This window comes from Triturus cristatus, chromosome 9, assembly GCF_964204655.1.
Source record: "Triturus cristatus chromosome 9, aTriCri1.1, whole genome shotgun sequence".
In the NCBI taxonomy this organism is placed as follows: domain Eukaryota; kingdom Metazoa; phylum Chordata; class Amphibia; order Caudata; family Salamandridae; genus Triturus; species Triturus cristatus.
Genome location: NC_140592.1, coordinates 1256653837 through 1256666548, shown reverse-complemented (window position 1 = coordinate 1256666548; position 12712 = coordinate 1256653837). Strand labels below are relative to the sequence as shown.

Below are 12712 nucleotides of genomic sequence, written 5' to 3'. Positions count from 1 at the left end.
CTCCCAGGAAACCTCCCCAGAATGTATATAGTTACATGCTGGCCTTCCGAAACCAGACTCGGCGTTTCAGGCAACTTGCTGAGGCAAATCTGGAAGCCAGCCAGGAGGAGATGAAGCGGTGATACGACCGGAATGCCACTCTGGTAGAGCTTCAACCTGGACAAAAGGTGTGGGTCTTGGCCCCAGTGGAGCCGTGTGCACTTCAGGATAAGTGGACAGGTCCATTTGAGGTTGTGGAGCGCAAAAGTCCTATCACCTACTTGGTGGACATGCAGACTCCCAGGAACCCTTTGAGGGTCCTACATGTTAACCGCCTTAAGCCCCACTTAGAGAGGACCGAAGTGGGCATGCTGCTGGCCACTGATGATGGAATGGAAGAGGAGACCGAGCCTCTTCCTGACCTCTTAGTGGCCTCTGAGAAAGATGGGTCAGTGGATGGAGTTAACCTCTCACCCACCCTGACGCCCGAACAACAGGAAGATTGCCGCCACTTGCTGGGACAGTTTTCCGACCGATTCTCCCTGGTTCCTGGTGTCACAGATTGGTGCGTCCATGATGTGGACACAGGAGACAGCTTACCTGTAAAGCACAAGGCTTACAGGGTAACTGACAGGGTCAGAGCTTGCATTAAGGAGGAGGTCTCCAAAATGCTTGCGCTAGGGGTGGTTGAGTCCTCCAGCAGTCCTTGGTCCAGCCCCGTGGTCTTGGTCTCCAAAGCTGCTGCGCCGGGAGCCACACCTGAACTCCGGTTCTGTGTGGACTACAGAGGACTCAATTCAGTAACGAAGACTGACGCGCACCCCATCCCCAGAGCTGATGAGCTCATTGATCGGCTGGGGGCTGCCCGGTTCCTCAGCACGTTTGATTTAACGTCTGGGTACTGGCAGATCGCCTTGACCGATGGGGCCAAAGAGAGGTCCGCATTCTCTACACCAGATGGGCACTTCCAGTTCCGAGTCATGCCATTTGGGATGAAGAATGCCCCTGCCACCTTTCAGAGGTTGGTCAACCAGGTACTGGTTGGGCTGGATGCGTTCAGTGCCGCCTACCTGGATGACATCGCAGTGTTCAGTGCCACCTGGCCCGAACACCTGCGCCACCTCTGGGAAGTGTTGATGGCTCTGCGCCGAGCAGGCCTCACGATCAAGGCAAGCAAGTGCCAGATCGGGCAGGGTTCCGTGGTGTACTTGGGACACCAAGTGGGGAGTGGCAAGGTGGCACCCTTGCAACCCAAAATTGAGACCATCCTGGCTTGGGAACCCCCCAAGACGCAGACCGCAGTGAGGGCCTTCCTGGGGCTCACTGGGTACTACAGGAGGTTTGTCAAGGGCTATGGAACGATTGTTGCCCCCTTGACAGAGCTGACTTCCAAGAAGCAGCCCAGGAACGTGATTTGGACTGACACCTGTCAGAAAGCTTTCGACACCCTGAAGACTGCCATGTGCACGGCGCCCGTGCTCTTGGCCCCTGACTTCTCCAAGGAATTCCTAGTACAGACAGACGCTTCAGAGCATGGTGTAGGGGCTGTTCTCTCACAGATGACTGAGGAGGGCTGGGACCAACCCGTAGCCTTCATCAGTAGGAGGTTACTTCCACGGGAAAGTAGGTGGAGTGCAATTGAGCGAGAAGCATTTGCTGTGGTCTGGGCGCTGAAGAAGCTAAGACCCTACTTGTTTGGGTCTCACTTCCGGGTTCAGACGGACCACAGGCCCCTCAGATGGTTGATGCAAATGAGGGGTGAAAACCCGAAACTGTTGAGGTGGTCCATCTCCCTACAGAGTATGGACTTTACGGTGGAACACCGTCCTGGTACAGATCACGCCAACGCTGACGGTCTGTCCAGGTATTTCCGCCTTAGTGACGAGGAACCCTCTGGGCAAGGGTAGTTCTCCCCACATTTCAGCTGGAGGGGACACGTGTTAGACCTGGCACCTTGGCGTGAGTTTCCCTTCCACTTTTTGATGGTGTGCCTCGATTGTTTTGCTGGTGTTGTCCGCTCAGGGCACTGCGCCACGGCTAATCCGTGCCGCAGTGCAAGTGCTCCCGAGGTAAAGTGTACCTGTAATTGATGTCCATGATTGGTTTATTGGATTCACTGTCAGTCCCCAGTAAAGTGCACCAGGGGTGCCAGGGCTTGTGAATGCCAATGCTGCTGGTGGGCTTGCAGCGCTGGTTGCGCCACCCACGGAAGCGGCCTTGTAAAGTGTGTCTAGGGTCTGCCACCGCAGACCCTGTGCGCGGTCCGGGACCGTCGCGCTGACTGCGCAAGTGCCCCCACTTGCCAGTCCCTAAACCTTCCCTTACCTACATATTAGCCACCCCTCTGGTAGGCCCAAGGGCAGGGTGCATTTTAGGCATAAGGTAGGACATGCCCTGATGTGTGTGGCATGTCTTAGTAGTGAATTACAGCCATTTTCGTTCTTCACTATTGAAGGCTACCTGCTCTCCATAGGCCAGAATGGGCTGCCGGGATCACGCCAACGCTGTGACCCCAGTGGACTCAAGGAGCATGGTAGAAGTGTCAAGTTTAGTATGCCTGAACTCAGGATAATAAAATACTTCTTGTAGTCAAGTTTATTTTAGTATCCTGGGTTTGTAAATGCTACTTTTAGAAAGTTAGTATTTACTGACTTGACCATCTCAGTCCGCCTCTGCTGTGTGTGTGTGTTCTGCCTGGCAACAGTAAGGAGCAGGGTGGGGGGATCCCCAGAGACAGGTTGGCTGCCAGGTGGTGGGTAGAGAGGTGACACCTGGATGGGTGGGAGGAGTACACCTTGACTCTTGAATAGCCCTGTGCTCTGCCACCACAAAGCCGGCGCCGCCCCCTGTGGGGCGGCTGATGTCTCTGCCCTGCTGCTGAAAAGAAAGAGCAGAGTCACCATAACAAAGTGCTCCAGAACTGGACTGAGCCAGGCCCAGGCCCCCTGGCGCTAAAGAACAAAAGAATCATGGTATAAAAGTAGGAGCCTGGCTCCTAAGAAAGCAGAATCCTGTTTACCACAAAGAACCTCTGCCCGACTAGAAGGAGAAGAAGACGCCGGAGGAGCTGGCCTGCTGCTTGCCTTGCTGAGAAAGGAGAGGAAGAGACTTACTAAAAAGACTCTGCTACTTTGTGCTTGAACATTCTCCAAGGGCTTGATCTGAGCTTGCCCCCTGAACTGAACCCCAGGACCAGTGGGTTCTCTGTGCTTCCTGCTCATCCTCCAATTCGAGCCGTGTGTGCATCCCGCTGGAAAAGAGACTGCGCCCCTCATCGCCCCTCCTAGGGCCGTGACACTCAGAAGCTCGCCTGCCTCAAACCCGTGAGAGCCCCGCTCCGTCCCGAGCCGCTCTCTGTCCCCGGGCCAGGCCGCCTGCATCCCTGTCACCGCCTGCTACTGGAGCGCGCTGACCGCGCTATCACCCCTCCCGCCGGAAGCCGTCCGACGACTGTGATCTACGCCGGGTCATCCAGCTGCACTGACTGTGCCCTGCGACCCCGCTTCGCTATCCCCGGACATCTCAGGCCGCGCCGCCCCCGCTGTGGAGACCCCCCTGCACCGCCGTGCTAAAGGGTCGCTGGCCGCGCCTGCCTACGTGCCCACACCTGCTGATTGAGGACCCAAGAACACTTCCCAAGCTGAGAGTCGCACCGACCTGTGCCGACTCTCCACCTCACGAAAGAAGTTCCAGTATCGGGCTCGGGGCCCGCAACGCCTTATTTCCCCGTTCGCAGGAGTCGATCTCTGTGAGTACTGGAACCACAAGTAACATTTGCAAGAGACTACCAAGTATCCATTTGAAGCTACGAACAACGAACATTTGCCCGCTTTACAACCTGGTGGCATAGCGAAAACGTTATTGGTCTTGTGATAAATCTGCTGAGATATATATACCTAATTTTTACATAAAGAAGCGTATTTTTATATATATCCAAGTCTGGTGTCCGTTTCTGGGGGGATTGATGTATTTACTGTGTGTACGATTGTAAGTGCTTAACCAACAACGCCTGAGGAATCGCCTTGGCTGCTCACGCCACGCACCTAGAGGGTGAGCAAGGGTCATTCGCGAGGGGTTATCCTGCGCCCTGACGTGGAGGAGAGGGTTCCTGCTTGACACAAGGGCAACCTTGCGCCAACCAGAGATCCCCGACTCTAACAATCCAGCACTCTGTGGATCGAGGACTAGTGGGACGCAAGATACAGAAGTATAACGTCCGCATATAATGAGATGCGGTTCTCCCATGTGTCGGACCACCTTAGCCCCTGGATTACTGGGTCTCCACAAATCCAGCCCGCCAATGGTTCTAGTGTAAGGACAAAAAGGAAGGGAGACAGCGGACACCCCTGTTGCGTCTCACGGCTCAGCTTGAATACGTCTGATTTCTTATTGTTAACGACCACTTGCGCCAAGGGCTTTGCATACAAAAGGTGCACCCACCCAATAATTTTGGGTCCGAAACCCATCTTGGTCAAGACTGCAAAGAGATACGGCCATTCTATTGTATCAAAGGCTATCGTGGCATCCAGCGAGACCACAACCACATCTTCTTGAATCGTACCCCTGTACTCCATAACACCATGCAGCCTCCTCACATTCAAAGCAGCGTTCCGGTAGGGCATGAAGCCCGATTGGTCTGGGTGTACTAATTTATCTTTTACCAAACATCTGGCGAGGAGCTTGGCAAGTATTTTAGGTTCAGCATTTAGGAGCGAGATGGGTCTGTAGGACGAGCATGTATCTCTAGGCTTGCTACTTTTATGTATAGTGACCAGTGTTGCAACCATTAGGTCCGGTGGGAGCAGCCCCGATTCTCGACTTTCTTCAAACATTTCTCGCATGTATGTGGCGAGTAGTTCCGGCTTCAGCTTGTACAGCGCGATTGGCAGGCCGTTTAGGCCTGATGCCTTACCGGGCTGGAGGCTTCTAATCGCCTGGGCTACTTCATCGTTGGTCAAGTTGCTGTCTAGCAAGTCTTTTTCATCTGCTGCCAGGGAGGGAAGCTTTATATCTCTGATCAGGGCTTGCGAGTCCTCTTCTGTGAAGGAGGAGCTCGCAGCGATAATATTCAGCGAACTCGGTAGCAATCTCTTGCGGGTCCGATACAACTTTCCTGGGCCTCTTCAGGAGTTCCGTGACCAGTCTGTTTGCCAGTTCTTTTTTATCCAGCCATGCCAGTAATTTCCCGGCCTTGTCACCCAGGTCATAGAGCCTGCCCTCTTTGTCTCTCCCCAATGTCTTGGCCATGTCAGTCGCTATAGATTTATATTCAGCTTGTTTTAGCTTCAACGCATGAAGCCTATCCTGTGATATTGGCTCCCCGCCACCGTCTTCAAGGCATAGGATATCATCCTTCAAGCGCGGCAAGTCTTTCGACTTTTCTTTTTGCACCCCGGCTATTAGCGAGAGTGCCTGACCCCACACCACGGTTTTGAAGGCTTGCCAGAGGGTTGGGATGAGGTCACTGATTCCCTGCTTCCTGGAAAGTAGGCTTCCATAGCTGCTGTTACCTTGTCTTTCACCACTGGGTTTTTGAGGTACCACGGGTTAATTGGCGCCACCCGCCCAACTCTCTTTTCACCAATGACTACTTCGGCCCACAGTGGGGAGTGATCAGATAAGCCCCCCGCTTGATGCTGGATTTCCCTAATGTTCCCGGCTTGGTGTGCTGGAGTTAGAAGGTAGTCTATTCGAGATAGGCTGTTGTGAGCCCCGGAGTGGAAGGTGTGTTGAATGTGCCGTGGGTGGAACACCCTCCACATGTCCACAAAGCCCATAGCATCAAGAAAGTTTGGGAGCCAGCTTTGTGAGGGGCTGAGGGCCCGGGGAGGACTGCGGTCCATAGAGTCTGACACTACTGAATTAAAATCTCCTCCCACTACTAAACAACCATCAGGGAATGATAACACTATTTTACCCAGGTCTCCAAAAGACTTGCCCTGCAACCCTGGTAGGATATATACTGATACCAGCGTGAGTGTCTTACCCTCCCACTGCCCGGAGATTGCTACATACCTACCCATCTCATCAGTTCACGTATGGTGTATTGACATTGGGAAGGAGTTTTTTAATAGGATACCTGCCCCCCTGGAACCCGTGGTAAAGCCAGAATGGGCCACCAGCCGATAGCCCTATCTGCTCATGGCCTTGCAGGAGTTGCCAACTAGATGCGTCTCCTGGAGACGCACCACCTCCGGGGCGTGGTGTTTGACAAACTGCAATACGATACTGTGCTTTACTCTGTCCCCGAGCTCATTCACATTCCAGCTTAGGAGCTTAAAGGCCTTTTCCCAGTGCGTCCCCATGTATAGGTTCAAAGATTACGCATCTCAGCTCACTTTTAGTGAGTCGCAATGTCGCTCTTTCGAACAAAACAAATAACAACCCCTCTCCACCCCCAACTCCCCCCTCCCTGCTTCCCTGCACTCTGGGCCTACAATTGCCCATGATTCAACTATGCAGAGTGCCTGTCGCCCAAACTGGAACTAAAGTTAGAATATAATAGGGTGTGGAAGCTCTGCCACCCCGACCGCCCTCTATGACCAACAATACTGTGTCTTGCCAGATTGGCCATTTCAACACCAAGAAAAGGAATATACGGGACAGTCAATCAAAGGAATCAAACCAGTGTCCTTCGGGGGAAGTTCAATCTTCGCTTCAGAGCGAGCTTGCCTCCGGACGAGGCGTTGACACCTGCCTCCAGTGCCCTTTCTCATCGGGCCGAGTCCCCAGGCGAATCGGCCCTCTCTGCCATCTAGCGGGCATTGTGATCTTTCGCAGCTCTCCAGCCGTCAAGCCAATCCGCAGCCACCTCGGGCCCATCGAAAAACCAGACCCTGCACTCTGCTTCAACCCCGAGCGGGGCCGTAGACAGCATAGAATACTTTAAGCCTTTTTCACAAAGACTCTTCTTCACCTCCAAGAAGGATCGTCGTTGTCGCTGTACATTCAAAGTGAAATCTGGAAAAAAGGAGATCACCGAGTTTTTGTATTTCAAGGGGTGGCCTGTACGAGAGTTCTGCAGAATAATGTCCCTATCTCTGAAATTTAAGAGTCTCGCCAGCAGCGGGCGGGGAGTAGCCCCAGGCTTCAGATGTCCCCCAGGGACTCTGTGCGCCCTTTCTACTACAAAGTATTGTGACAGTTGTTTGGGCTGGAGATGCTTAAGGATGAGTTCTTCCACTAATAAGTACGCGGCCGGTCCCTCCGCCTTCTCCGGCATGCCTATGATCCTCACATTGTTCCATCTGGAGTGCCCTTCGTAGTCATCTAACTTGTCCTCAACGAATTTGCGAAAGGCCTGTAGGTCCTTGACGTCTTGTGGCAGTTGTGTCGTCTCTCCCATGAGGCTTGCAGTGACTATCTCCATTTGCTTCACTTTCTCTCCGGTTTTGGTCAGGTCCGCTCGAATCAGCATCACATCAAACGTGATGGTGTCCATTCTCTGCTCAAGTGAGGCACGCACCCCAGAGATGTGTCCATTATGTCTTTTAGTGTCAGGTCGGAAAGTTCTCCCTCAGACTCAGACATCTTTTCCCCTTTGTCACCCTGTTCAGGGTCAGCCTGTCTCTGCAGCACGTACTCAAGTTTGGTCTGCTGCGTGACTTTCGCACCCCTGGCTGACGACATTTTGCGTTAGGCCAGGAGGCCAGCCCACACGTAAGTTCAGTGACACTCACTCCCCAGCGTCGACCCCCTCTGCTCCACTGGCATGCTGCCCCTTGCAGTTCACTGGTAGGGTATCTGTGTTTCTGGTACCGTGGGGTAAGGGGGGTTGAAGGGAAGAAGGCCTACACTGCACTTCCAGGCACCACAAGTTAGTGCTTCATGCTGTTGGTGCCCAACGTGCCTTTGTTGCTACCTGTGTCGCTGTTCTGGGTGCGGTAGTTCTGGGCTGTGGAGACCCAGTTGGTTGACTCTTCCTACCAGTCCCCAGATCTCCAGACGTGCTCGGGGAGGCACATGCAGCTGTACTACCAGGCACTACGCAGCCCTCCCAGGTTCGGTGGGCTAAATGCACCCTGGGCACTCCGCAACACCAGCCCCTTCGCAGCCATCGTTTTGTAGCACAGAGTGGCCCTCTGCCATCTCCTACCTTGCTGCAGCAGGATGGCCGGCGCACTGGTGCCCAGGATGGCACTGGGTCGGGGGTTCCAGCCGGGACCTCTGTGATATTACTCCTTGTGGCTACCTCCGTGGGCCTTTATAACTCCGGTCCCGCTTATGCGCTTCTGCTGCAATCGCGGGTGGTCTGGTCACTACAACCCCTGTCGGACACAGGATTCCGAGACACGGGCCGACTCGACTTCTGGCCCAGACAAGAGCACTACCGCGACCACAGCCTCACGCCCACAAGAGGCCGGATCCAGTTGCACCACTCACTTACCTGATGCGTGCAGCTCCCGGCTTCAGATGAGTCGCAGGCCACAACCCGGGACACTGTCCGGCGGTTGATCGAGTCCGCCGTTCGACGTCCCAGCTGCAGGACGGGTTCCGGTAGCCTTTCCCTGACAAGGGCAGCGGATTTGTTGGGCGGATGTATGGAAGGCGGTCGGGTGCGTTATGTATCTAGCTCAGGTGACGGCCATTACGTTCCATGACTAAGCCTGCTCCTCATTTCTTGCATGAGCTGGCACAGGCCCTCACCCTCTCATTTTAGACTGATGCCAGCTCCTCTCGAGGTACTAGTCTCATGCATGAGTTGGCACAGGCCCTCCCTGTTAACAATAGACCGGTGTTGGCTCCTCCCTTGCTCCTGGTGCCATGCACAAGTTGGCACAGGCCCTCACCCTCTCATTAATGGACAGATGCCAGCTCCTTCCAGTGTTCCAGTCTCCTTCATGCATTGTCACTGGCCCTCCTTGTTATTAATAGACCACTGTTGGCCCCTCCCTTGTTCCCAGTGCCATGCATGAGTTGGCACAGGCCCTCACCCTCTCATTAATAGACAGATGCCAGCTCCTCCTGCGGTACTAGTCTCATGCATGAGTTGGCATAGACCCTCCTTGTTATCAAAAGACAGGTGTTGGCTCTTTCCTCGCTCCTGGTCTTAGGCATGAGTTGGTACAGCCCCTCCCTGTTATTAATAGACTGGTGTTGCCCCTCCCCTTGTTCCTGGTGCCATGCATTAGTTGGCACAGGCTCTCACCCTCTAATTATTAGATTGATGCCAGCTCCTCTCGAGGTACTAGTCTCATGCATGAGTTGGCACAGACCCTCCCTGTTATTAATTGACCAGTGTTGGCTCCTCCCTTGTTCATGGTGCCATGCATGAGTTGGCACAGGCCCTCACCCTCTCATCAATAGACTGATGCCAGTTCCTCCTGCTTTACTAATCTCATGCATGCATTGGCACTGGCCCTCCCTGTTAATATTAGACCAGTGTTGGCCCCTCCCTTGTGCCGCGCATGAGTTGGCACAGGCCCTCACCCTCTCATCAATAGACTGATGCCAGCTCCTCCTGCTTTACTAATCTCATGCATGCATTGGCACTGGCCCTCCCTGTTAATATTAGACCGGTGGTGGCTCCTCCCTTGTTCCTGGTGCCATGCATGAGTTGGCACAGGCCCTCGCTGCCTCCCCCAATACACTGATCGGTACAAGCCCTCCTTCGCTCCTTCTCATTAACAGACCTGAAGCGTTTGCTGTGTCAGTCATCTTTCGCAGTGGGTATCCCTTATCGCTGCCCTTGCTCGTTAAGGAAGTCGACCAACCATGCCAACAAGGCACCTGCTGCCGTACGCTCCATTAGGACAGCAGCTGTCCTGCAGGCGGGACCGTGCTGATGTCAGTGCTGCTGCCCGGAGCGAGTGATCAAGGAACCTGCCTCGCAGGACAACTGCAGTCGGTGGGCATACCTGGTAGATGGGCACCATCTGCACAGCGTGCCTTACCACAGGAGGCTGCAGCTGGACTGATTACCAGGGCTGCCGGCTCAGAAAACACCTGCACTGTTCTATTAATATTATAACCAATGGTTGTTTTTTTAATTTCACATATTTTTTATAAGCATATGGCCACCTTCTTTAGGCTGTGGCATGTGTTTCCACTTTATTTGTGTGGCAAATGCTTGCAATAAAAAAATAACTATTCCATCAGCTTACTAAGTCCAGACTTATTGGTTTTGCCAATGTTTTTAAAAAACTGTTTTCTTTGTTTCACCCCAGATCCTGGTGGCCTTGAGGCATCTTCATTTTAAAAATATTGTGCACTGTGATTTAAAGCCAGAAAACGTCCTGCTTGCGTCAGCCGATCCGTTTCCGCAGGTGAGTAAAACCAAGAAAGTTTATGAGGGTCTGACTCAAGTCTACTGTTGCCTAAAGAGTACAGTCTGTTGTAATGTGCTCTGTTGTTTCTGCTTCAGTATCATCATGGTCATCATTGCTCAACGGAGTGACCTTCAGGGAAATTGGGAGAGTTCCTTAGTGCTCAATTTGAGCCAGTGGATGAGTTGCTGTTGGGGCCCACCGACCCTCATTTTTAGGGACCAGTACTTATTTTTAATCATCAGAATTTATTGCAGAACAAGAGGGAGAAAGGAAGAAAAGGAAACAAGGCAGAAGAGAATGGTTAAAGAACAGTGACAAAAGGAGAAAGCAGAGATGAAAACTAACCCGCAAGAGTGAAAAAAAAGGTGATGGGAGAGTATGGTGGAAGATGAAGGATGCATACGGTGGAATCAAGACTAGAACGTCTTGATATTTGGTAACCTCCCAATTCCGCAACACTGGTCGTGGGCTTCCCTGCAAAAACTTTGGGCATTAGGACTTATGTGGCAAATTAAGCACTGGATTTCCTAACATGCAAGAGCCTCTGTATGGTCAGTAGGGATAGGGATTGTATCTAATATAAGGTTGACGAGAGGTTGAACCGAGCCCAGGTCTCGATTTGTTCACAAACAGTTGTATAATGTATAAGTGTTTTTATATTTCTTTCTTAAGCAATCATAAAATTAGACACAGTTTTAGGCACATGATGTTTGACTATTTTGACTTCTGCTTCCATGCAGGTCAAGCTCTGCGACTTCGGCTTCGCCCGCATCATTGGGGAGAAGTCCTTCCGCCGTTCGGTGGTGGGAACACCAGCCTACCTGGCACCCGAGGTTCTTCGCAATCGTGGATACAACCGGTCTTTGGACATGTGGTCCGTTGGTGTCATTATCTATGTCAGCCTGAGTGGGACCTTCCCCTTCAATGAGGATGAGGACATCCATGACCAGATCCAGAACGCCGCCTTCATGTACCCACCAAACCCGTGGAAGGACACGTCTCAGGAAGGTAGGCTAAATTAATGCGCACCTGCCAGCATCTCTTAGATATCAACAGTGGATGCCTGGCCTTCATGCCTGACCTTCATGCCTGTCCTCCATGTCTGGCTTTCATGCCTGGCTTTCATGCCTGGCCTTCAAGCCTGGCCTCCATGTCTGGCTTTCATTCCTGGCCCCCATGCCTGGCCTCCATGCCTGGCCTTCAAGCCTGGCCTTCATGTCTGGCCTTTACGCTTGGCCTTCATGCCTAGACTCCATCCCTGGCCTCCGTACCTGGCCTTCATGCCTGGCCTCCATGCCTGACCTTCATGCCTGGCCTCCATGCCTGGCTTTCCTTCTTGCTTCATCACTCCAGTAGAATTTTAAACCTAGCCATGTTTTAAGTGTGATCAAAAAATGTGCAAACAGTTTCCAATAAAAATCACTATATGTGAATTTGACGTTCCCTAGCTTCCCCTAAAGTTATGTTAATGTAGTTGCATAGCACAGAATCTGTCTTTAATCTTGCCATGTACTGCTGTAGTTCTTTTGGGTGAAAATATGCCCTTCACAGATACGGGGCAGCAAGTGTGGTCGCAAGTGAAAGTGTAGTGTGGCGCTGAAACACCCCACAAATACATGAGTTGACTACCACCCATAGTAAGTGCCCTGGTGGTGCCAACATTTTTGTACTGATGGTTGGGTCAGAAGTTGGCAGTGGTACCCAAACAACTGGGGTCACCGATTTGATCCATCAGTGTCCATGATGTAAACTTTGTGTCCAAAGGCTGCACATTGCAACAGTATTATCGCGGGAACCTGAAGTTGTAGGGAGATGTTCGAAACCATTCCAGAAGGTGGCAATGAGCATCAGCCAATGGGACAGACCAGTGCCGGGGAAGAAGGCGCTCCTAGAAGCTTTACTGATGCAGGGTAATACGGACCTTTTCCAGAGCAAGGAATAGCGGGTTTTGAAGGTGCTGATGCACGGTTATATGGCATTGGTACAGAATGAGATGTACTAATATAAGGTTACCAGATGATTTCATGTCAACAGAGACACAATGCTCTAGCACTAGGCTTTTCTTTTACAAATCATTATATTCAGGTGTTTGTTCAATTGGAACAACCAAGCACACTAGGACTACATCTCCCAGAATCCATTAGGTTGTTACGTGATAGCACAGTACTGGAGCATCGAGTCCTTGATAACATAAGTCATCTGGCAACCATTTTGAAGGTGCTAATACGAGGACAAAATGTACTGATACTGAGTAAAAAGGTACTGATGTAGAGTTTAAAAGGCTATGATAAATGATAATAAGGTACTGGTAAAGGGTTAGAAGACAGTGAGTAGTATGAGAATGAGCTCGTTATGGGTCAGGCACACTGATACATTGTTAAAATATAGGGTGCTGCTTTAGAACCTACTCAGACGGTATTAGAATGCAACCATCAACTGTTCCACTGACAAAGATCTCTGCTTTG

General features: G+C 52.0%; 1 protein-coding gene across 3 annotated transcripts in view; it reads left to right on the top strand.

Annotated features, from left to right (window-relative positions):
- PRKD1 (protein kinase D1) overlaps window positions 1-12712 on the top strand; it is a 937657-nt gene that overhangs the window by 877243 nt on the left and 47702 nt on the right. For all 3 annotated transcript variants that reach the window (XM_085627361.1, XM_085627360.1, XM_085627362.1), the window contains 2 exons: window positions 10146-10244; window positions 10988-11255. In XM_085627361.1, the coding sequence (XP_085483487.1) occupies window positions 10146-10244; window positions 10988-11255 (367 nt within the window). The remainder of the gene's footprint in view (window positions 1-10145; window positions 10245-10987; window positions 11256-12712) is intronic.